The sequence below is a fragment of the Oncorhynchus gorbuscha genome, linkage group LG05, assembly GCF_021184085.1.
Source record: "Oncorhynchus gorbuscha isolate QuinsamMale2020 ecotype Even-year linkage group LG05, OgorEven_v1.0, whole genome shotgun sequence".
In the NCBI taxonomy this organism is placed as follows: Eukaryota; Metazoa; Chordata; class Actinopteri; order Salmoniformes; family Salmonidae; genus Oncorhynchus; species Oncorhynchus gorbuscha.
The window spans coordinates 73,203,027-73,229,739 of record NC_060177.1 but is presented as its reverse complement, the minus strand read 5'-3'; the positions used below and the strand labels follow the sequence as shown (position 1 = coordinate 73,229,739).

At 42.8% G+C, this 26,713-nt stretch overlaps 1 protein-coding gene across 14 annotated transcripts in view; it reads right to left on the bottom strand.

Annotated features, from left to right (window-relative positions):
• Positions 1 to 2,307: 2,307 nt before the first annotated feature.
• The window catches only part of LOC124036470 (armadillo repeat protein deleted in velo-cardio-facial syndrome homolog), a 355,671-nt gene continuing 331,265 nt past the window's right edge, over positions 2,308 to 26,713 (bottom strand). For 7 of the 14 annotated variants that reach the window (XM_046351093.1, XM_046351099.1, XM_046351092.1 and 4 more), the window contains 9 exons: positions 16,804 to 16,931; positions 12,432 to 12,582; positions 11,133 to 11,325; positions 8,248 to 8,359; positions 7,879 to 8,029; positions 7,171 to 7,224; positions 6,506 to 6,600; positions 5,212 to 5,324; positions 2,308 to 3,680 (listed from right to left, as the gene is read on the bottom strand). In XM_046351093.1, the coding sequence (XP_046207049.1) occupies positions 5,223 to 5,324; positions 6,506 to 6,600; positions 7,171 to 7,224; positions 7,879 to 8,029; positions 8,248 to 8,359; positions 11,133 to 11,325; positions 12,432 to 12,582; positions 16,804 to 16,931 (986 nt within the window). In that variant the 3' untranslated portion in view covers positions 2,308 to 3,680; positions 5,212 to 5,222. The remainder of the gene's footprint in view (positions 3,681 to 5,211; positions 5,325 to 6,505; positions 6,601 to 7,170; positions 7,225 to 7,878; positions 8,030 to 8,247; positions 8,360 to 11,132; positions 11,326 to 12,431; positions 12,583 to 16,803; positions 16,932 to 26,713) is intronic. The other 7 variants (XM_046351096.1, XM_046351105.1, XM_046351097.1 and 4 more) reach the window with 6 other exon arrangements.

Here is a 26,713-nt window from a genome sequence, read left to right as displayed (position 1 = left end):
AGCGTAAATATATATATTTATTGCAATTATTCCAGAATGAGTGAGTGTTCATGTGCAAAGGTGTAGCATTTCAACGGTTATAATTATCAACTGTGTAGTGTATTTTGTCTTTCGTGCTCTTCTCAGTCCCTTTGTCTACCAAGACGCCATACCGGTTTAGCCCACTAGGGCACATCCCCTATCATTTCCTTGTAACCATATCTACTTTGTTTGTTTGTTTGAGCATTTCTGTGATTATTTAATTAGTTAATAAATAAATGATTCAGACAATTGATGTATGGATGATTCATAGTGAAGACTGGGTTCGTGCAGATAACCAACAATTTACGACGTTTGGAATGGGACTAACGTGAGGTAAAGAATAATTCATTAATTAGAAGACTAATGGATCAGATGTTAAAATGTTTGAAAGTTATATTAGGAAAATTATAACTTTGTAATCTGAATATTTTTCTTGGTGCCCAACCATCCTAGTTAATTACATTTACGTGATTAGTTTAATCACATAATAATAATTACTGAATTGATTTGATAAAATAACAGTCTTCAGTTTAATGATGCCAAAGACACGACAGTAGCATGAGTCTCTTTTAACCATTTGACAATGTGACAACTTCTACAATATATTATTTATTGGGAATGGATTTTGGCTTGAGGTAAAAATTCATGAAGCTGTATAGATCCTTGGTCTTCTTGAAATGGAATATCAACACAAAATTCACAGGCAGCATGTTCTTTCCAGGCATGGTTTATTGAAAACACACCAAATTGATACTCTACAAATCAGTATTTTTCTACGTTATTTGAACAAGTGTAACACTTGCCTCTGGGTATTAGTAAAATCAACATAATACATTCTGTCACTGTGGCATCGCTCTGATAGCTACGAAAGCATTAATGTACTCTTCTATGAACTCAAACCATGTTTTATGTCTCTATCTTTTAAAAGTTTATAATACAATTTAATACAAAGCAAAAACCCACCAACAGTCTAGTCTACACTGAGGACAGAGTGGGTGAATGTGTGAGTGTGTAAAATGAAGGGAAAGGGGAGAGATATACTGTAGGGAGGGAGGCTGACAGAAGAGAAAAGGAGGGGTATAAGGGGATGAGGAGGAAGAAGGAACGGCGGAGGGATAAAGAGTTATATAAAACACAATGATATCTTTATGTACCATGGAAAATGTTAAGGCACATGATAGTTACAAACACATTTGCTACTGAGCAGTACAGTTACTTTATTTTGAAGAGTTTGAATCAGTGATATCTACACAGGTAGGTCTTGCTCATTTGATTCAATTGCTGCCCCATTTTCTTGCCTTTCTTTCACAGCACAGTTAGCACAGTCCACAAACAAGCCCATGGACTCATATGTATAGAAATACAACACCAGGTCCTCTGGTTGGGTACTACAAAATGCAGTCAGGAATAGACAGTCAAAGATTAACAATCCAAGGAAAAGCACACAGTTTTGAGGACATATGTGGACAATGGAGGACGTTAACGTGGGGCTATTATTACAATGCTTTTCTCTGAAATCAAATGTTTATTAAAACATGTACTTTACATTTTTATTTTATCACATAAGTCTTTGTAAACACTGTGTAAAATATGCAAGCTTTATAAAGTCACATCACAAAGAAATTCGGCATTCAACGCAGGCACATGCCATTTGCCTATAGCTGACGCATGAGCTAAGCTGTCCAATAGTGGAGGGTCCCCTCACCAGTCCCAGAATAGGATCATAGTGGAGAATCCACTTGGAGATGGAGATAAAACAATCACAAAACCACTACTAAACCTTTAACCACATGTGTAGTTCAGCCTTTCTTCTCGTCTCTTTTTAAAAGACAATGACATAATCATCTGCACTACTACATTTCAACTGCCCCTAGAAGAGGGCACAACAAATATAATAATCAAACAGATGTTGTATACTTCATACGTGATGCAAACTCTGCCTTGAACCACAGGAAAACTGCTCTCCTCTCCAGATATAAATGACTAATATCCAATTACACCACAAAAACTGGCACTTAAAAATAATATAGTATAAACATTTGTACATTTTTTCATGCTTGTTTCAAATAGTTCTTTAAAGATGCATTAGTGAAATCAAAGCATGTTTTCAGGTTCTCAGCGACTTCATATAAATTGCAGTGTGAAATGTGAAGGGAATTGGAACACTTCTGTCTAACATCTTCTGTCTATCCCTGCTGCTGTATCCATCCATCCATCCACCCATCCATCCATCCCTCTTTTCTCTCAGTCTTATCTCTTGAGTGATCCCTGCTGAACCATCCCCTCCCCCCCCCCTCTATTAATCTCCTTGAAAGATTTGGAGACCAGGTCATCAGTTCAACTCGCCTTTAAAAAGAAAGCTGAATAACAGCTCTTCTTGTTTTGTTTTGTTTTCTCTTGACAGTACAAAATATAAATATGTGATCAGCATGACTACAGATTTGACACTTAAATGATGTGGTTATTTCTGTTTACAAACATGATATTTTATCCAATGAATGTGCTTCCCAAACAACCTATTATGAGTACACAACTAAGACGTGTCTATTGTTTTCTCTGTTCTCTTTTTGTTTTTCTTTGACCCTAATATACATTTATAAAACCAACAAAAATATAAAATGCTTTTAGATTCTACCCTTTGACACCAGGAGCATGTACTTTCCATTCCTTCATTAACACAATCCATTTATAAACAAAATGTCTTAAATCCTCTTCAACTGCAACCAACCAAGCAATTCATATATCATCGGCAAACACATATCTCTAGTCTGTGTCAATACTGAAAATATATTTTCATTTTGTTTCGCTCAACAGCTATAAGTAACCCAACCAAATGCACATCATTTCACTTCCTTAAGTCCAATCAACACTTGCAGGTGTACAGTTCCTTTAAGTGCCCTTCAAGCATCAAGTCCTTCAAACCAACCCAACCTTCATCTACCACACCAGTCCACACTTCTTCAATCCGGAAAACCCAAACAAAAACAAAGACCAGCAAAAGAAAAATAATAAAAATAATTTTACAAACAAAAACAATTTACTGTGCCTCGACGAAAGACAAACCAACAAAAACAAAACCTAAACAAAAGACTAAATTGTAACATAGAAAAAAATACTATTTGAAGCAAACTATCTCCTTTCCTTTCCAACACACTTCCTTTCCTCCCAACAAACATCACCTTCTCATCACCTTCTCTCCCCCACCACCAGTCATCCGTACATTGCCATAGAGATAGAGCTCTAGAATACTTGTATCTCTACGACAACAACTGCTTCCTCTCTTCCATCCTGACACCACGCAGTGCTGCTCCAGTCAGAGTCCTTGCTGTTAGGGTACCCTACACCTACATCCTGACACCATGCAGTGCTGCTCCAGTCAGAGTCCTTGCTGTTAGGGTACCCTACACCTGTCCATCCAGTGGGGAATGTAGATATGACAAGTAGTCGTTTTTAGATTTTCTTTTCTTTCTTTGTTTATACATCATTTCATTTGCTGATTCAAAAGCATGAAACATTGGTTGTTGGATGATTGTTTCTTTTTTCTTTCTTTTACAAAGTCTATCTGCTGACGAGTCAACATCAAAATGAGTTCCATGTGTTATGGCAGTGATGACATGGGAGATCCTCTAGTTTAGGTGTTACGCTGTCGTTATTTAAGCCTAGAACACAGGAGAACAGGGAGGGAGGGGGGACACAGGTGGTTATGTCAAGAGCTGAAAACCTATAAGAGAGCAGGCTTGTGTATTAAAAGGCACCCTATTCCCTATATAGTGTACTTATTTTTACTGGAGCCAAATGGGCACTGGTCAATAATAGTGCACTTCAAAGTGAATAGGGTGCCTTTGGACGCAGGCATGGTGTTTAAAGCAGTTGAATAATCAAGCTTTTAAAGTAAGTCCGAGGGCACAATGACCAAATGGTATTGCATAATCAAAATCACAATACAAAAATCACTATATTCATACATGCTTGACAGATGTCAAATCCAATGTAACAGACAGCGAGAGGGATGCTTTGATGATAGGTTTGAATGGCAGCTACTGCATAAAGCCAGCTTGATTAACACACAAATGAAGCAGGCCATTCGTATGATTACTCTATCTTACCTGATTGACTCAATGTCCATTACTCTGTCCATTCTAAGCATGTCTGTTATAATAGATCTGTTATTTTGTTCATTAGCTTTGACTTGACTAGATCTTAATGTGGTGATCACAACCTGTTTTCACAGTTATTATATAAACTCAATTGTTTTCAGCACTTCATTCTGTACGGATGATCATTGTCATATTTCAGTTTGCGTTTCAGAGCACCACATGAGGAGTCAATCAAAGCAGTATGGTTGCTCCCTTACCTAGGACAATAAGAGTTATGGGGAAGCAATGAGAGAATAAAGAGACGTACAGCAAGGAAGAAAGATAGCCCTTCACCTCCATAGAGCTGTTGATGATCAGCCACCTACCACAGCTTCTCACCCAGAGCAGATACACTCAGTTATTAGTGACGGAACAGGAGCAAAGAGATGAGCAAGTGATGAGAGGATCCCCAATAGTGAGCTCTCGTGATGCTAACCCAGAGCAGCTAGCCTATCCTAGCCTACCACAGACTGTAGACATAACCGAGAAGGAGGAGCTGATGTGTGTGTTCATCCAGGCATCCATTGTTTATCTGGAGGAGCTCTCTGTCCCAGGGGAACGGTGTGTTGATTACTGCTGACAGGGAGATGATACACCATGTTCTTCCCACAGCTTTTCATTACAGCTACACTGGGAGGAATTGTGTTTGTGTGTGTGTGTGTATTCCATCTAAAGTCTAGATTTAATCCCTTTTATAATTTAGAACAGACATAATTTCATCTGGAATAGTCAAGGGAGTCTGTCTGTTTTGCAACAGATGGGTTTGAATCAGGCAGGTGCTCCACAACTGTGAAAATTATGAAATTTCATCCAGCTTTTCTCAAGTTTGGTGTCATAAGCCAACTACTCTGGGTCAAGCAGGTCCAAGCACAGATAAAAAACAAACAGAAGTGGCGTGTGTGAGGGTTAAAACAGAACCAGTGTGGTGGTGGTGGTGGTGGTGGTGGTGGTGGTGGTGGTGGTGGTGGTGGTGGTGGTGGTGGTGGTGGTGGAGCTAACAAAGAAAGGAGACTAACAATCCAGAAAGTGGAAAACTAACATTTGTAAGACCTACCATGCATGCATTTAGACCCAGGAGTCAACAGGCTGAGGTTTAACGTCACAAGCATCCACCAGTTTGACTGCAGGCCTGTTACTCCTGACATAGTGTTTCCTATTTGTGTCATTCTGCAGCAACGGGACAAGGGGTTAACAGAAAAACAAAGAGGTCGATAAATATCATCCATACAGAGGAGTGGAAAGCCAGGGTTAGTTCCTTAGCATAAAGGAAGATGTTTTTTGAGCTCGAAAAAGTGATTAAACACAACAAACCAATCGACACATGCAAACAAACAAAAACAGAGTGGGAGAGAGCAGTTCAAACAGCAGAGTTGCATTTTGGTTTCAGGCTTCTGGAGGTCGAGAAAGTTGTTGCTGTGGTCATTTCAAAACATTAGAGGGATGGGGGCTATAAACATGAGAGGAGATATCTGCCATCTCCAGTCCTGTCTGATGGCTAATTTGCTTCTGGAGCTTTTAAAGCATACTGTATCTTGACAAGCATTTGTGTCTTCAAGCTGCAACGTGTCTGCATAGCTGTCATTCTACACATGGTAAGCAGAGAAGGTCAGCAAAACACCTATTTTCCAATTCTACCTCTTGATACTATCATGATGTCTGATTCTGAACTCATGGTAACTCTTCATTAACCAAGAGGACTTCTAACTGTGTTCGTATGCTTGACCTATCAAACCACCTTCAGTCCTTACGCCACACTGACCAATCAGAGCGTGAGAATATAATCCTGTGATGGGAAACACAGGACTGGACTGAAGGTCACCCTGGTTCAACAGTGAATAACTCATCCTCAATCTCTCGCTCTCCCTCTCATTTACTCTGAGTTTTCTCTAGCGATGGATACTGAACCACTTACGATGCAGGCTTGTGTGTGTGAGTGAGTGTGTGAACCAGGCCTCTGTTCTCGATCTATGAGGAGAAGTGGAGATGGAGGGGCAGGACTCTTTTAATCAGTCCCAGATTAATTACTTTCACAATCACAAAGCTTACACTCAATTATCTGCTGCTTAGCTGTCAGTAAATTGGACTGCCAGATGAGTGGCACCCGGCTCGACAGACAACAACATTAACTGCTGCTGCAGAAAATGAAAATCCAGATTCCTCTTCAGGAAATCAAAAGGCCATGGCATTGAGAAATGGGCAAGGGCACTGGAAGAGATGGATTCAGGCTACCTTAACAGAAACGGAGTATCATGACTTGTGTGTTTTAATAGCCTGATCCCTTAGTCACCTATAGCATAGCTGTAACTGTGCGGTGTGAGCTGTTACGGGTCGGTCTAGACCAGACGTACCTTTAATGGCTCGCGTTCTGACAGGTCCACTGACCCGTCTCCACTACTCTTGTACTTGCAGTCTTTGTCTCTCTGGTCGATGGTGGAGTAGCCATCTAATGAGGAGAGAGAGGATCACAGAAATATAGCACTGTTAAACACATTGATGGAAACTACAGATGTATAAGCTGCATGCAGCCTTCCAGGAGTGGAGCTGCGCATATCTGATGTGGAGGAAGAACTCGTTAGTAAGAGACGAAACAAGACAATTGTGTTTACATTTTCATTGAAAAGAGGAGCACTGAGGAGAACATTAAAGTTTGCCAGGTTTTGAACACAGTCATTAGAGAATTGCCCACACCTCCTGTTGCTCCTGTGTCTGTACTACTGAATTAATGGCCATCCTTATACCAACATCTTGTTAAGAGAGGGGTCTTGCATACAGCATCATAAATAAAACACGACTGCACTACATTGTACGCTGTTAGAGCATAACAACAATATATTTGTTCATTCCCAATATTGCCAAAGTTTGTCCTACAAACTTAAAAAAAAAAAAATGTCCATGTTGGCAATGGTGTTGTTAGGGTTCTAGAACTGTGAGTAGTTCCTACAGACAAGAACATTCCATCTGAGACTACTATTGTTCCTCGTCGGCGATTGAGGTCATGCAAACTCGGTCTTACCTGGACCAAGCTCGTCCATAGGTATCATATCACCACTTCCATTTTTCTTGGTGCCTGAAAAGCATTTATATGCCATTTTTTTATCACGAGCACCACACACACAATTTGTTTTAATCACGAGCCAATGCTGCTTTCAGGCCAATGGTTCTCGGTCACTGTCTGCTGGTACACTTTAGCAGTAATGCAGGCGGGCTGAAAATGGGTGTGAATGACAACTACACTTTATGTGTATGCATGGTTGCAAAAAAAGTCACATGACCAGAAACAAGATGACAAGAGAAGTACTGTCATGCTCTCGACTCCTCTGTCAATGAGATGTTTTGTGTTTTAGGCTGCTTCCGTACCTCCCTCTATGCATATATCCTAATATACATGCTTGGATTTGCGTTCAAGAACACACTATTGGATTAGATAAATCTACCCATGATGCATCATTCTCCCAACGACACCATCCCAAAAAGAACCGACTTACACAAAGATCACCAAACACTGCAGCACAACAATGAGGGCGAAAGGTTTCAAGCACAGCCCTCCAACAGTAGGTAAATGGATATGAGTGAGACAGACAAAGCAAAGCGCAGATAGATAGAACCATCCCCCTAAACACTTGTTCTAATCATGGCTTCTGATACAAACAGACACACAGTAACAGCATCACAGTTTGCTCCATAGATATAGAGCAGTTATTAATATCTATGGTTTCCTCACTCAGTTCACCACAGTAGGCCAGGCCCGGAGGATCCCCAGTCTCGCCTGCCATCACAGACTGACCTTGGTTCTTCTCCATCAGGGGCAGAGTGGTGTCGTCATAGCCTGGCTTGCCATTCTTGGTTGCTTTAGGGGCGCCGGTCGCTGTAGGCTGAGGGGGGAGAGTAGAGACATATGACTGTACTAATTGTGTGTGTGTGTGTGTGTGTGTGTGTGTGTGTGTGTGTGTGTGTGTGTGTGTGTGTGTGTGTGTGTGTGTGTGTGTGTGTGTGTGTGTGTGTGTGTGTGTGTGTGTGTGTGTGTGTGTGTGTGTGTGTGTGTGTGTGTGTGTGTGTGTGTGTGTGTGTGTTCTACTACACAGCCTATTACCTGGAAGTGGCTCTTGTTCCATCCTTCCTTGGTCAGGGCGTTTCTCAGATCCTTGTAACTCCACACCGTCTGCAGCACGTGGGAGGCGGCCTTGTCCTCACGTGGTGATTGGCTGAGGAAGGTAGACAGGAAGAGAATCAGGGTCGGTATTCACAAAACATCTCAGATTAGGAGTGCTGATCTAGGATCAGGTCCCCATATCCATTCATTATAATTGAAAAGGCAAAACTGATCATAGATCAGCACTCCTACTTTGAGACTCTTTATGAATACAGGCCCAGAACATTGGGCCCAACCGCTGCCAGCAGCTAGTGGAGGCTGGAGCCAAATGCAATCAATCTCACATTCAAAGCCATCTATTCCCACTGGTTGCCCCAGGTGCTTGCTTTTAATTCATACTCCAATGGCCGCACACATTTATTTTCATTCAATTCATTAGCTACTCCTTAGCCCTTCTGTTAATTACATGGGAGGGTTCTCCATTACTTCAAAGTAATTCTCACGGGTGGAGAGAAAACACATTTATTTGGTATTAAATAAAGTATGGGTATCAAATCCCCACTGGAAACTAATCTTAAATTATCAATAGGTTGTAGAAGGAGACGGCTATCCAAACAACTTCTCTCTGGCTATCATTGCTCGCTGACTTGATCAAGTAGATCAGATAATTCAATGGGATATGAGGAAAGTGAAATATAGTAGAAACTGGGAAATCATTAAAACAGCTCCTGAATTCCTATTCATAGTACTTACTATTCAGGTGAAGTGCACTATAGTTGTTTCCTGGAAACCAGACACTGTACGGTAAGGGCTTATCTTTTCAATCTAAGTAGTGTTCTACAGATCGAAATACTGTGACAAGGAATCCAGCTTATATTACCTTCTATTATTCATTTCCAAGCCAGAGAGGACATGAAAAGACAGGGTCGTTACATTTTATAAGACCAAAAGCAGACACTCCTGGTCCTTGAGAGACTGCAGAATATACACTGCTCAGAAAAATAAAGGGAACACTTAAACAACACAATGTAACTCCAAGTCAATCACACTGCTGTGAAATCCAACTGTCCACTTAGGAAGCAACACTGATTGACAATACATTTCACATGCTGTTGTGCAAATGGAATAGACAACAGGTGGAAATTGTAGGCAATTAGCAAGACACCCCCAATAAAGGAGTGGTTCTGCAGGTGGTGACCACAGACCACTTCTCAGTTCCTAGCTGATGTTTTGGTCACTTTTGAATGCTGGCAGTGCTTTCACTCTAGTGGTAGCATGAGACGGAGTCTACAACCCACACAAGTGGCTCAGGTAGTGCAGCTCATCCAGGATGGAACATCAACGCGAGCTGTGGCAAGAAGGTTTGCTGTGTCTGTCAGCGTAGTGTCCAGAGCATGGAGGCGCTACCAGGAGAAAGGCCAGTACATCAGGAGACGTGGAGGAGGCCATAGGAGGGCAAAAACCCAGCAGCAGGACCGCTACCTCCGCCTTTGTGCAAGGAGGAGCAGGAGGAGCACTGCCAGAGCCCTGCTAAATGACCTCCAGCAGGCCACAAATGTGCATGTGGTATGAAGTCCCGACGTCCACAGGTGGGGGTTGTGCTTACAGCCCAACGCCGTCAGGATGTTTGGCATTTGCCAGAGAACACCAAGATTGGCAAATTCGCCACTGGCGCCCTGTGCTCTTCACAGATGAAAGCAGGTTCACACTGAGCACATGTGACAGACGTGACAGAGTCTGGAGACGCCGTGGAGAAAGTTCTGGTGCCTGCAACATCCTCCAGCATGACCGGTTTGGCGATGGGTCAGTCATGGTGTGGGGTGGCATTTCTTTGGGGGGCCGCACAGCCCTCCATGTGCTCGCCAGAGGTAGCCTGACTGCCATTAGGTACCGAGATGAGATCCTCAGACCCCTTGTGAGACCATATGCTGATGCGGTTGGCCCTGGGTTCCTCCTAATGCAAGACAATGCTCGACCTCATGTGGCTGGAGTGTGTCAGCAGTTCCTGCAAGAGGAAGGCATTGATGCTATGGACTGGCCGCCCGTTCCCCAGACCTGAATCCAATTGAGCACATCTGGGACATCATGTCTCGCTCCATGATGTGTCTCGCTCCCAGACCTGGATGCTTTAGTCCAGGTCTGGGAGGAGAACCCTCAGGAGACCATCCGCCACCTCATCAGGAGCATGCCCAGGCGTTGTAGGGAGGTCATACAGGCACGTGGAGGCCACACACACTACTGAGCCCCATTTTGACTTGTTTTAAGGACATTACATCAAAGTTGGATCAGCATGTAGTGTGGTTTTCCACTTTCATACTCCTGAGTGTGACTCCAAATCCAGACCTCCATGGGTTCATACATTTGATTTCCATTGATAATTTTTGTGTGATTTTGTTGTCAGCACATTCAACTATGTAAAGTATTTAATAAGAATATTTAATTCATTCAGATCTAGGATGTGTTATTTTAGTGTTCCCTTAATTTTTTGAGCAGTGTATATCATGAATATAAATGTGTCACTGTGTTATTAATTGAACTCAAGGTCAAAACAATTAAAATGGGTAGGTGATTAGAGGCAGTAAGAGACCTGCTCTCATGGGGTGTGAGACCATGTACATGTAGGCCTACATACTGTATGTATGTGCATACTACACATGTATATAGTATAGTTACTATGGAACAGAACTACTGTTGATTGAGTCATTGATTAGATTGATCAATCAATCATTAAATTCTAAGAAAGACAAACAAATCTATTCGAAACACTAGAACCTGTGAGCGGCCAGACGTTAGCATTGTGCTGTGCAACACTATGCTGAACTAATATGCTGCCTTGTACTGTACAGTGCTGCACTGTAGCCAGCTGTGCTAGCCAATGGTCATACCTTGTCTTGTTGATGGCCACCAGTTTCTCGATGGCCTGGGCCTGGATGAGGGAGCGTGCGTTCTCAGAGCTGTCCGTCACGATCTCGTGGATGGTGTTGAGGATGGCCACCACCGTGTCTTCCTCCAGGTTCTTGGCTGGCCGCTGCTGACCGCTGGGCAGGTTACTCACCAGGTCCCTCATGGCATAGCTCCCTACAGGGCAGAGATCAACGAGCAGTGTCACCGTCAAATGGTAATAGAGGTACAAGGTGTGTAAACATTCAGGAAAGGGGATTTTTTAATTGTTTTATTACATCTTGTTGCGCTACATAGTGTTTTGATTCATAATAGCATTGTACAAAATGTTTGATATCAACTAATTAAAACTTTGGCAAATCTGCAATCATTCAGCAAAAGACATACACAGGTTCAACAATCATATTGTTATCTTCAGTAGCTAGGTTTCAATCCAATCGGCAACAGATTTTCATGCGAATATTCAAAAATCTGCATAAAGAAAATATGTGGTGTGCTTCTTGCGGAAAAAATTGAATTATTGTGGATAAAAGTCAGTGATGATGACATAGTGCACACAAAACATATTTTTTCGCTTAAGTTTTCATGTACCGAATAAAAATGTGTTTCCATCGCTATCTACTGATAGGTTTGTCACAGAAATGGTTGTGTTAAATAGCAAATGTGCCTACTCTGATCTTGGCATGTGCGCCCTAGCCAACAGCTCGCAGATACAGTGTGCGTCGGCTGCTAGTCTACATAATGAGATTATTATTGTTAAACGGCAGTCAAGCATCAATCATCATGTCACCAGCATTATCGATATTTATTGGAAAGCAGGATCAAGCTCGTGCACTTTCACAACCCTGTAAAGTTCATCATCATTTATTTAATCTGCCACCTAATAAACTGCATGCTTTCTGATCACACATCATATCGCTGCGTGACTCCAAATGTACTTTGGTTATTATATCAATATTTGTAAATAAAGTCATTTCAAGAATAATTTATTTTACCAACACAAAAAGATCCTACCATGTCGAACATACAAATTGTACAGAAACTTCCTGTTTCCATCACAGAAGTCGTGATTTAAAAAAATATTATATGACTTCACTTGCATAAAAACTGAGAATGGAAACATGGTTCGTAACAGCTATCTGATCTCACAGCATCCCAAAGTGTTTTACCCCATTGTTGTACCTGTACGCTGTAAAGAGAGGCCATGTGTTAACAGTGTGTGGTCATGCCCACAGTTAACACACAGCCTCTCTTTGCAGCATACAGTTGGTCAATGGTCGTACCGATCAGGTCTTTGTTGCGGCGGTCGATGGAGAGGTTGCGCAGGGCGATGGCCACGGCTCGGACCACCTTGTCAGAGTCAGAACGCAGCAGTTCCACCAGGATGGGAAGACCCTTCTCCTTCCTCACTGTGGCACGGATGTAGTTGGACCACTGGGGACAGAGAGAGGAGGGAACATGGATGATAAGGATAAAATGTCTGTGAAGAGAGAATACTACCTGACAATACATACATAAACACGCACGCACGCACGCACGCATGCACACACACACACACACACCCACCCACCCCACGCCACCCCACACACAATTATTGTACATGAGCACAGCCAACAGTGGCCATCTAGATTGGACTGTTCAAGAAAATTACACAGCAGGGCTACAGACTGTCATGTGATGGAATTTGTCACTGATTAAACATCAACGAATGCTCCTCTCTTTTTTTCTGTAACACAAAACAATAAGTTTGGCATGAAAGAGCTCCTTTGCCGTACACAGTTACCCCCTGAGATGTAATTAAACTGGTGCAACACCAGAACCCGGCCACTGGGTGGCAGTAGTAAACCTAAAACTGACCGTACCATAGAAGTTAAACAGCAAGAGAGCAGCAAGGAGAAGGGGATGAGATATCCTCATTGGGAAAGGGAACACGTTATGTCCAGAGGTTTGATGTGTTAGCATCAGCCCCAAGCCCCAGTGTGGACAGGCATTCTGATCATCCTCTATATACACAGACATGGAATCACTGGCCACTTTAATAATGGAACACTAGTTACTTTAATAATGTTTACATACTCCTTTACTCATTTCATATGTATATACTGTATTATATTATACTGTAAATTAGTCAATGCCACTCCAACATTGCTCGTCCTAATATTAAAACATTTCTTAATTCCATTATTTTACTTTTAGCTTTGTGTGTATTGTTGTAATACAACTGCACTGTTAAGAGCTAGGAAGACAAGCATTTGCTACACCCGCAATAACATCTGCTAAATATGTGTATGTGACCAATAATATTTGATTTGATCTGCTCAAACTACATAAATAAAATAACTACATAAATCAAATAAAATAAAATGTTATTGGTCACATACACATGGTTAGCAGATGTTAATGTGAGTGTAGCGAAATGCTTGTGCTTCTAGTTCCGTGCAGTAATATCTAACAAGTAATCTAACAATTTCCCAACAACTACCTAATACACACAAATCTAAAGGGGTGAATGAGAATATGTACATGTAAGTATATGGATGATGGCCGAGCGGCATAGGCAAGGTGCAATAGATGGTATAAAATACAGTATATACATATGATATGAGTAATGGAAGATATGTAAACATTATTAAAGTGGCATTATTTAAAATGGCATTGTTTAAAGTGACTAGTGATGCATGTATTAAAGTGGCCATTGATTGGGTCTCAATGTGGGCAGCAGTCTCTCTAAGTTGGTGATTGCTGTTTAGCAGTCTGATGGCCTTGAGATAGACGCTGTATTTTTTGGGGAGGGAGGGAGCGATTCTCTCTCTTTATATACAGTGCCTTCAGAAAACATTCATATCCCTTGACTTATTCCACATTTTGTTGTGTTACACAGTTGCACCTTGTGATGGGGACAATAAGAGGCCACTCCAAAATATGCAACACAATGCCACAGATGTATCAAGTTTTGAGGGAGTGTGCAATTGGCATGCTGACTGCAGGAATGTCCACCAGAGCTGTTACCAGGGAATTTAAATGCAAATATTTCTACCATAAGCCGCTTCCAACATCGTTTTAGAAAATTTGGTAGTATGTCCAACTGGCCTCACAATCGCAGACCATGTGTTTGGCGACGTGTTTGCGGTTTGCTGATGTCAACGTTGTGACCAGAGTGCCCCATGGTTGTGGTGGGGTTATGGTATGAGCAGGCATAAGCTACGGACAATGAACACGATTGCATTTTATCAATGGCAATTTGAATGCAGAGATATCGTGAAGAGATCCTGAGGCCCACTGTTGTGCCATTCATCCGCCGCAATCATCTCATGTTCCAGCATGAAAATGCATAACCCCATGTCACACGGATCTGTACACAATTCCTGGAAACGGAAAATGTCCCAGTTCTTCCATGGCCTGCATATTCACCAGACATATCACCCATTAAGCATGTTTGGGATGTTCTGGATTGACATGTACAACAGCGTGTTCCAGTCCCCGCCAATATCTGGCAACTTCTCACAGCCATTGAAGAGTGGGACAACATTCCATAGGCCACAATCAACAGCCTGATCAACTCTATGTGAAGGAGATGTGTCGTGTTCATGATGCAAATGGTGGTCACACCAGATACTGACTGGTTAACCTGTTTTCTAAATGTATCTGTGACCAACAGATGCATATCTGTATTCCCAGTCATGTGAAATCCATAGATTAGTCTATTGAAATAAATTCATGAGGCCCTAATTTCCTTATATGAACTGTAACTCAGTAAAATCTTTCAGAAATTGTTGCATGTTGCATTTATATTTTTTGTTCAGTATACACAACAGTATTCACACCCCTGAGTCAATACATGTTAGAATCACCTTTGGCAGCGATTACAGCTGTGAGTCTTTCTGTGTAAGTCTCTAAGAGCTTTACACACCTGGATTGTACAATATTTGCACATTATTCTTTTTAAAATTCTTCAAGCTCTGTAAAGTTGGTTGTTGGTCATTGCTAAATAGCCATTTTCAAGTTTCCATAGATTTTCAAGCCAATTTAAGTCAAGACTGTAACTAGGCCACTCAGGAACACCCAATGTAGTTTTGGTAAGCAACTCCAGTGTATATTTGACCTTGTGTTTTAGGTTATTGTCCTGCTGAAAGGTGAATTTGTCTCCCAGTGGAAAAGCAGACTGAAACAGGTTTTCCTCTAGGATTTTGCCAGTGCTTAGCTCTATTCCGTTTCTTTTGATCTCCCAAAAACCTCCCTAGTCCTTGCCGATGACAAGCATACCCATAACATGATGCAGTCCCCAACATACTTGGAAATATGAAGAGTGGTACTCAGTGAGGTGTTGGATTTGCTAACTTCTTTGCCACATGTTTTGCAGTATTACTTTAGTGCCTTATTGCAAACAGGATGCATGTTTTGGAATATTTTTTTATTCTGTACAGGCTTCCTTCTTTTTACTCTGTCATTTAATGTTTTGTAGAGTAACTACAATGTTGGTGATCCATCCTCAGTTTTCTCCTATCACAGCCATTAAACTCTAACTGTTTTAAAGTCACCATTGGCCTCATGGTGAAATCCCTAAACAGTTTCCTTCCTCTCTGGCAACTGAGTTAGGAAGGACACCTGTATCTTTGTAGTAACCCATCTACCAATTGGTGTCCTTCTTTGCAAGGCATTGGAAAACCTCTGTGGTCTTTGTGGTTGAATCTATGTTTGAAATTCACTGCTCGACTGAGGGGCCGCACAGATAATTGCATGTGTGGGGGTACAGAGATGAGGTAGTCATTCAGAAATCATGTTAAACACTATTATTGCACACAGAGTCCACGCAACTTATTATGTGACTTGTTAATGTCATTTTTACTACTGAACGTATTTAGGCCATAACAAAAGGGTTGAATACTTATTAACTCAAGACATTTCAGCTTTTGATTTTTTATTCATTAGTAACATTTTGCATTTGAGGCTATAACACAACAAAATGTGTAAAAAGTCAATATGGTATGAATACTTTCTGAAGGCACTGTACCTAATTATTAAAAATCACCAGTGCAGTGATAGAAAACAGTAAAAATGAAAATTGTGACATGGTTTATACATGGTATACATGTACTGTAGGGTTGTACATGTTATCACAGGTTATGTGTAAGCGTTTCAAATTTAACAGCAAGAGATACAAGTTGGATGTTTTCAAATCAATCTAACATCCTGTCTGTTGTGTTTTGCCACCGTTGTGGATGGAGAGATCTGTGAACGAGCTGAGCCGAGAGGAACAGGAAGGTGTGAGCATGGTGCTGGAGCCTGGTGATGATTAATGCCGTGGCAACGGATATGTTTACAGCATGACAAATAGGTGTTAAAAAATGAATCACGATAGAGCCAAAATGACAAAGCTCTCTAGGCCTAACATAGGCCAGTACAGACTAAGAGCATAATTCCTGAAGGGAATAACATGATAGGCCTCTGTACTTTACACTAGTGATGGTAAAGACTGTGTAAATGCTGGAAAAAACATCACACTCTAATTACTCACTACAGTAACCAAATGGAAGTGTTTTTGTACTGACAGTGCAGAGCTCCATTTGGGATAAATGAATTGTTCAGCCTATTGAGTTTCAGAGACCTTATTACCCATAATCCCAGTTTGTGTGTGTTTATGTGTGTGAGACTCACGGTCCACTGTCCGGCGCTGAGGTTCTGCAGGGCCCCTGCGGCAGCCTCCAGAGTGTTGTAGTTCTGACTCTCAGTTAGGAGAGACAGGTACAGCCTCACCACTTCCGGTTGGTACAGCAGCTCAAAACCTACAGATAGAGAGACAGAGACAGAGACAGAGAGACAGAGAGAGAGGGGGGGGGAGAGAGAGAGAGAGAGACATGGAAGTTAGATACGGAGACAGAGACAGAGAGACAGAGAGAGAGAGAGAGGGGGGGGAGAGAGAGAGAGAGACATGGAAGTTAGATACGGAGACAGAGAAGTTAAATATGGAGAGAAAAAGATAGAGAAAGAGACATGAAAGTTAGATATGGAGACAGAAAGAGACAGATAAGGAGAGAGAGGGAGAGGCAGAAGTTAGATAAAGAGACACTTTTAGGATAGATACAGAGGGAGACAGAGAGCCAACAGAGAGACAGATTATTGAACACAATTAAAAGAAACAGAGACATGTAGCTCAGATACAGAGACAGGCAATCAGTCTGTGAAACTGCTCACATAATAAGACTAATAGAAGTCGACTATCTTCCCACATAATTATGTCAGGCAAGACTATTAGGTGTCTGTCAATTATTATTCTCCCTTTCACACTCTGGTAAATCTCATTAACAGTACGTGATAAACATAACAAACAACTGTGCATAGTCTACCCAAGTTATTGTTATCGCTTGGTAGAAACCATGTGACAACCCTTTAAATGACATAGTCATTATTTCATAACTTACAATGGAATAACCAATGGCTCCCGAGTGGCACAGTGGTCTAAGGCATTGCATCTCAGTGCAAGAGGCATCACTACAGTCCCTGGTTCGATTCCAGGCTGTATCACATCTGGCCGTGATTGGGAGTCCCATAGTGCGGTGCACAACATTTTACGGTTTTGGCCAGGGTAGGCCATCATTGTAAATAATCATTTGTTCTTAATTGACTTCTCTAGTTAAAGAAAAGTTACATGGATTTCTTTGCAATTTTTTAAAAACAGTATTAGTACTGCTGGTACAACACAGTATTTACTAATACCACTGGTAGTTAGCATGGTATAAGTGTGGCCAAAAAGTATTAAAAGCTCAGTCACAGATGAAGCAGCCATCAGCAGTAACAGAGCCAATAACATAATGGCCACTATGTAGCTTTTATCAAAGTACAAATCTCTGCTAATGTGATCAGTGACCTCAGTCATAAAACAGTGCCCTGCTTCTACTGAAGGTAGGGGGAGTGAGTCCCCTCCAATGTTGTTGAGGCAAGGTAACGTGGAGCTTTTTGACATGGTCGGGTCCCTTTGACTTCAGATTATAGTTTAGGACTGTGTTTACACAGTTTAAGAAGACTTAAACTATAGAAAACTGTAGAGAGCATATGTCATTGGTTGTAATTATGTGAATACTGCAACACATAACCTGGTCTTTTTCTCATTTTGACTAAATTACACCCAAATAAATAATCTGTTGCCACAGACCAAGTTTCAGATCCGATCTCACAACAATACATCACTCACACTAGATTCATATATGAATCATGATGTAAGTAGATCTTGATTTTACATATACAACAAGATAAAGTATCTGAAAGCAAAGTTTCTCTCTGTCCATTTAACACATTGTAGCAGTCAGTCAATGGTTGGCTTGAGCTGTGTGGTAAACTGTGTAATTACATTATCAGCTATCAGATGGATCGGGCTGGGCAGTGAGAGGCAGAGAAAGTATCGAACCCCACTCTCCTTTCCACTACCAAGGTCAGCTCAGGCTGTCTGACATCCCAGGGGAGGAGCACTTCTCAAACTGTAGTACATCCACACTAACAGCCCCTCGCTATGGAAGACAACTTGGCTTGGCTCTATGGACTCAAAACCAAGTATTTCATCATCATCACAATGCATCTATATTCATATATTCTCAAAAACCTTCTGCACTTTAAAGTCTGCAAGTCTAAAGTGGTGGATCAGAACAGACTATATTTTCTTCACTGTTCTCTGAATAATAGTATCAGTCAGAACACACTGTACGTGCGCACACACACACACACACACACACACACACACACACACACACACACACACACACACACACACACACACACACACACACACACACACACACACACACACACACACACACACACACACACACACACACACACACACACCTCAATTATTCACTTCCACTGAGCTTAAATGAAAGAAAATAACCATTGGTTCATTCCATGTTATCCGAGGCGTTCATTTCCAGAGGTATATTTCAAACCACATATATTACATGTAAATGATTGATACACTGTGGTGGGAGAGGAATTCTATACATTCTTTGTTGGAAATGAAGAGAACAGTGAAAGTCTTAGTAATACAAAGAGGTAAAAAAGTACTGCTCGCTTCAATGGATGAGGCCAAGAAACAGACTTGGATATCTGGAAGGGCCTTTTACCATCGCCTTAATGAGGGAAAGAAGAAAAGAAGAAAGTCTAGAGTGAGACAAACGACTCTGAAGCCCTGGAGAGGAGGAGACGAGAGGGAGCAGAGCTGTCTATTTCTGCCAGATCTAGACTAGACTACATCCTGCTCTGGGCGTGAGCAGACCTCTAACTGTCTTCAGGAAATGCACAAACCTTGAATAACCATTTTCACCTCGAATAACCATTTTCACGTCTAAATCTGGGGCTCACACCCATCATTTTGGAGAAAGAGTAAATTATGGATGTGGGAATGGCTGACTTTGGTCCCTTCATCCTGGGGTTGCCAGATCCAGCCACTCCACAGAGCTGTTTCCTGTCCATGATCCGGTCCTAATCCTTCCACAATATCCCTCCACAACCATGTAAACCAATTGTGGTGCATGGAGAGGAGGTTGCCAGTCATAAAGAAAGATGCTTGTTTGTGTTAGGGATTCAGGTTTCATAAGGAGCTCTGTGAGTCAGAGGGAGTGAGGTCACAGTGTGTGAGTAATCAAAGAGAGGCCAGCTAATGTGTGATTCAAAACAACTGAATTGCCTTTGTCTGGGCCTTAAACAGCATACCACAGCTCAGGAGCAGAACAGTGGAACAGACACAGACAGCGCAGTGCTGTAGCAATACGTCTCCCCATACAACTTAGCTTATTTCAGGCATATTCAGTCAGTCAATGCAGACTCAGCAAAGTCAAGGCAATTTATCAGACTCAGAGGCTTCACAGCAGAGGCAGAAACTCCCAGTGCCAAGTTCACTTTTAAATCCAGGACAACGTTTTAATAAGCAAGAACCTGTAAATCTGCAATCCTACATTTCCCCGTTCCCCACTCTCTTGTAATTCCACGGTCTTGGACTCGTCTCTTCCAGTCCGAGTTAGGAAGTTGCCAAGGGCTCAGATAAAGTGGCCAAGTACTGTCCCCTCAGAGGCAAATGAAATGGGAGGGACATTCATGTGGCCTTTAATGTAATTCCTAGAGCTCTCTCTAAGATCTGCGCATGTCCAGTGAATGAAGAACTGTTCCAGAGCTCTGAGCCCATGTCCACATGAGACGTATTATCTCTGTAAGGTTCATTTCTATGGTTTGCAGTCAAATGGCAGTGCACATCATAGGAGTTGGTTTAGCACCATAGAGATGCTAATATCTTTATGAGGCTTTTTTATATGGCCTGCAGTGCATCTTCATGGTTCACCTTCACGTCAGACTAGCTAGAAGGCTATAGGGTGGTGCTGTACTAGCATAGTATGGTCATGACATGTACAGTGTATTAACCACTTTCCAGTCATTAGTTAGCGTTGCCTTTGCCTGGCTACCCAAACTCCTTGCTCCTGCTAAACGCTATGCCACAGCACAGCACAATGAGTCTAGATCTGAGTACCTCCCCGAGGATTTCTATAATGGAAATCCATTCTAGACCGTCTGATTGGTCCCAGAAACCGATGGTTTGGGCCAAAGCCAGAACACGCGTGTGTAAAGCGTCATTTTTACCATTTGTCATTGGCTTTGATATTCTGATTGGTTGAGATGATCCAATCAGTGATGACTTTGTTTTGTACAACAACCATCATTTTGATGTCACCACAAACATAGAGCAGCGGAAGAATTCAGTTTGAGTCATCAGGCAAGCGTCGCCTGCTAGCTGCCTGCCAGGCAGGTTGTTAGCAGGGAATTATAATGAATGTTGAATAATTAACTGTCGCTGTGGCGTGACCTCTATGTCCCTCTGGTGCTGGAGCTTTGAGCTACACTCACACATTGTCATTGTACCACATGCAGCACACATGTTTTTTAAATATATTTTTATTTTGACTTATGTACAAACAGTAACACATCTGTAATACAGTCTCTCTCTCTCTCTCTCTCTCTCTCTCTCTCTCTCTCTCTCTCTCTCTCTCTCTCTCTCTCTCTCTCTCTCTCTCTCTCTCTCTCTCTCTCTCTCTCTCTCTCTCTCTCTCTCTCTCTCTCTCTCTCTCTCTCTCTCTCTCTCTCTCTCTCCTATCTACTCTCACACACACTCCCTCCTCTCTACACCCAACACACACACCCCTCCTATCTACACACACACACACCCCTCCTATCTACACACACACACACCCCTCCTATCTACACACACACACACCCCTCCTATCTACAACACACACACCCCTCCTATCTACACCCAACACACACACCCCTCCTATCTACACCCAACACACACACACCCCTCCTATCTACACCCAACACACACACACCCCTCCTATCTACACCCAACACACACACACCCCTCCTATCTACACCCAACACACACACACCCCTCCTATCTACACCCAACACAACACACACCCCTCCTATCTACACCCAACACACACACCCCTCCTATCTACACCCAACACACACACCCCTCCTATCTACACCCAACACACACACCCCTCCTATCTACACCCAACACACACACACCCCTCCTATCTACACCCAACACACACACCCCTCCTATCTACACCCAACACACACACCCCTCCTATCTACACCCAACACACACACACCCCTCCTATCTACACCCAACACACACACACCCCTCCTATCTACACCCAACACACACACACCCCTCCTATCTACACCCAACACACACACACACATACCCCTCCTATCTACACCCAACACACCCCTCCTATCTACACCCAACATACACACACACACACCTATCTACACACAACACACACAGCATGCACACACAGCATGCACACACACACACACACACACACACAGCATGCACACACACACACACACACACACACACACACACACACACACACACACACACACACACACACACACACACACACACACACACACACACACACACACACACACACACACACACACACACACACACACACACACACACACACACACACACACACACACCTCCTATCTACACCCAACACACACACACCCCTCCTATCTACACCCAACACACACACACCCCTCCTATCTACACCCAACACACACACCCCTCCTATCTACACCCAATACACACACACTCCTCCTATCTACACCCAACACACACACACAGCTAGCATTATCCATCCCCTGGGTGCAAGGCTAGAAAGTACATTCCCTGTACAATCCCATGCCTACATGTTTCTCCAGTAGACATCAGTCAGATGAGTGGTGTGTTGCTGTGGCCTCCCTCCCTTGCAGTCTCATCCCGAGAGGACGGGACATCAAAACCAGCAAGCTGAGGAACACGCTTAGGCCTGACCTCACTTCTAATTGAGCTGATAGGGGTGGAGCACCAGGTTATTTTCCAAAGCAGAGGTGACAAACTCTCAAATGCTGGCGGCTCAATTAGAGGCTTACAGAGTAGAGAAGAGAGGAGAGAAAGCTTATGCTGCATTCAGTGTGAGGCAAAGTAGGTTACAACAAAGTAAAGTTGAGGTGAGTGAGTGATGCATATGGCCCTGAGTGGCTCATCAGTTCACCATTAGAGTATTAGGGTTCAAGTGGCTTCACTATGGGCTGTAATTAAAGTGAAGGTGTTGCGGCTTGACAAGACCAAAATGATAATAGATTAACTGACACAGTGCAGCCGTCTTCATCGACCTCGCCAAGGCTTTCGACTCTGTCAATCACCATATTCTTATCGGCAGACTCAACAGCCTCGGTTTTTCGGATGACTGCCTTGCCTGGTTCACCAATTACTTTGCAGACAGAGTTCAGTGTGTCAAATCGGAGGGCATGCTGTCCGGTCCTCTGGCAGTCTCTATGGGGGTGCCACAGGGTTCAATTCTCGGGCCGACTCTTTTCTCTGTATATATCAATGATGTTGCTCTTGCTGCGGGCGATTCCCTGATCCACCTCTACGCAGACGACACCATTCTATATACTTTCGGCCCGTCATTGGACACTGTGCTATCTAACCTCCAAACGAGCTTCAATGCCATACAGCACTCCTTCCGTGGCCTCCAACTGCTCTTAAACGCTAGTAAAACCAAATACATGCTTTTCAACCGATCGCTGCCTGCACCCGCATGCCCGACTAGCATCACCACCCTGGATGGTTCCGACCTTGAATATGTGGACATCTATAAGTACCTAGGTGTCTGGCTAGACTGCAAACTCTCCTTCCAGACCCACATCAAACATCTCCAATCGAAAATCAAATCAAGAGTCGGCTTTCTATTCTGCAACAAAGCCTCCTTCACTCACGCTGCCAAGCTTACCCTAGTAAAACTGACTATCCTACCGATCCTCGACTTCGGCGATGTCATCTACAAAATGGCTTCCAACACTCTACTCAGCAAACTGGATGCAGTCTATCACAGTGCCATCCGTTTTGTCACTAAAGCACCTTATACCACCCACCACTGCGACTTGTATGCTCTAGTCGGCTGGCCCTCACTACATATTCGTCGCCAGACCCACTGGCTCCAGGTCATCTACAAGTCCATGCTAGGTAAATCTCCGCCTTTTCTCAGTTCACTGGTCACGATGGCAACACCCATCCGTAGCACGCGCTCCAGCAGGTGTATCTCACTGATCATCCCTAAAGCCAACACATCATTTGGCCGCCTTTCGTTCCAGTACTCTGCTGCCTGTGACTGGAACGAATTGCAAAAATCGCTGAAGTTGGAGACTTTTATCTCCCTCACCAACTTCAAACATCAGCTATCCGAGCAGCTAACCGATCGCTGCAGCTGTACATAGTCTATAGGAAAATAGCCCACCCATTTTCACCTACCTCATTCCCATACTGTTTTTATACTGTTTTTATTTATTTATTTTTCTGCTCTTTTGCACACCAATATCTCTACCTGTACATGACCATCTGATCACTTATCACTCCAGTGTTAATCTGCAAAATTGTATTATTCGCCTACCTCCTCATGCCTTTTGCACACATTGTATATAGACTGCCCATTTTTTTCTAATGTGTTATTGACTTGTTCATTGTTTATTCCATGTGTAACTCTGTGTTGTCTGTTCACACTGCTATGCTTTATCTTGGCCAGGTCGCAGTTGCAAATGAGAACTTGTTCTCAACTAGCCTACCTGGTTAAATAAAGGTGAAATAAAAAATAAATAAAAAAAAACACACACAGACACACAGACATACACACACAGACAGACACAAACAAACACACACAGACAGACACAAACACACCTCACATTAGCCCTCTTCTGTCAAAAAAATCACTGTTCATCAATCAAAACTAAGTGGGGAGCTTATTGTAACCCCAATCCGAGGCGAGCCTCTCCCAAAGCCTCCCGCGTCTATCACATACAATGAGTGTACAAAATATTAAGGACATCTGCACTTTCCATGACATAGACTGACCATATACTGACCAAGTGATCCCTTGTTAAATCCACTTCAATCAGTGTAGATGAAGGGTAGAAGACAGGTTAAAGAAGGTCTTTAAAGCCTTGAGACAATTGAGACATGGATCGTGTATGTGTTCCATCGAGGGTGAATGAGCAAGACAAAATATGTAAGTTCCATTGAACAGGGTATGTTAGTAGGTGCCAGGCACAGCGGTTGGAGTGTGTCAATAACTGCAACGCTGCTGGGTTTTCACACTCAACAGTTTCCTGTGTGTATCAAGAATGGTCCACCACCCAAAGGACATCATTGACCCAACTGTGGGAACCATTGGAGTCAACATGGCACAGCATCCCTGTGGAATACTTTCGACACCTTGTAGAGTCTAAGCCCCAAACAAATTGATGCTGTTCTGAGGGCAAAAGGGGTTGCAACTCAATATTAGAAGGGTGTTCCTAATGTTTTGTACACTCAGTGAATACTCTACTCCCTTCATATCCATAGGATTACCACTCAAAACCCCATCAGATCGAGTGAGGAACATCTGTAGTCTCCATGAAAACACACTTCAATCAATAACAGCTTGCTATATCACTTCACTGTTCTTACAGCAGGTCAAAGGGGTGTTAACAGTGTCGTTAAGAGAATGGGAGAGAGGGAGCAGAGGGTCACACTGCCTATGAAACACTAGCTAAATAAATAATACTGTTTGAACAGGGGAAATCAGAAGTCATTGGATCCCCATTCCAGCTCGGAAACATAGGCACACGTTTAACCCCATGAGACCAATGTGGCTCAGAAAGTATGGTTAAGGTTTTCATATCGCTGTCTGTGTCATAGATAATGAATGCTTTCACAGGGAAAGCCACAGAGAGAGCAGCTATCACATCACGTTGTTAGGGCCGCTTTGAAAGACAATAGCTGACCCGCAAACCTGTCAGAAAATATCAGGAAGTGTAATTGAAAACAACAACAACAAAATTGAAGGCTTGGAATGTTGGATAAATGCCTGTTTTCAGTTCAGTCGGTTCATACGAGTCAGTTCTTTAGCCGCTCTCTCTTTCCATCGCTCTTTCCACATCTTTCACTCTCTCCTTCTCTCCATCTCTATTTTTATTTTCCCTGGCCTTGGTACCAATTCAAACAAAGCACAGCCAGGCCGCTAAGGCCACTTTTAACAACAGCCATCTCACTAGAGAGGCAGGGAGCAAAAGTCAAGCCTTTGAATAATGCTTATCCTCTTTCTTTCTCTCTGCATATTGGCTTCTCTTTGGGTATTGGCTTGGCAAACCAAGGGCACCAAACATTAGCATATCCAAACAACAACAGTTGGTGGCATTTTGTTGGAAGGTGACATTAAAGGGTCCAGAGGGTAACTGGCGGTCAGCCGATTTTATGGACAGCTAACTACAGTGCTCATCCTCTAAGGCACGCAACATACCAATCCGGCCCGCAGGTGGTTTGAGTAATGAAAAAATAAGAAGATATTTTGTGTTTTTATTTCCTAAACAAAAAATGTGTGTGGGGGGTGTAGAAATAATATTTCTGCGTAGAAATAATAATGGACCTACATTTCCACAGTTTCTTGACGGTGTCCAGCTCACTAATCATTTTGACGGTGAGGAAATATAGCCAATTTTCAGTGCGGCATCTCGGACCTCGTTGAAGAATGAATGCGGCCCGTGGGTCAAAATGAGTTTGTCACCCCTGCTCTAAGGGCATAAAGATACCCCAGAGAGCAGAAAGAGAGGGAAGAGGTGGTGGGTAGAGGTGCATAAACAAACTACCGGAACCTAGTTCCTCTCATCCTGTCTCTCTCCATCATTGTCATTCCACCACTGGGTGTTGGTAGGGCATCAATGGGAAGACACTGTCAAAAGGCTGACAGAGACGTGAAAGAGTTTGGCTGGCTTGGCTCAATGTGTATCCTGGATCACAGCTCCGGTGCTGCCATTTTAGGAGAAGACACCAGACATCCTTTCTCCTGTGCAAAAGGGATAATTAAGTCCTGCTGTGGCACCCCAGGATTAGGCATCTTCCAGGTCTTCCAGACCGGAGCTACCGTTAGCAGAGAGACTGTCTGTCACCGGTCTCCCATGGACGCCTCGACGCCGGCAGTCTCAACGGGCCACA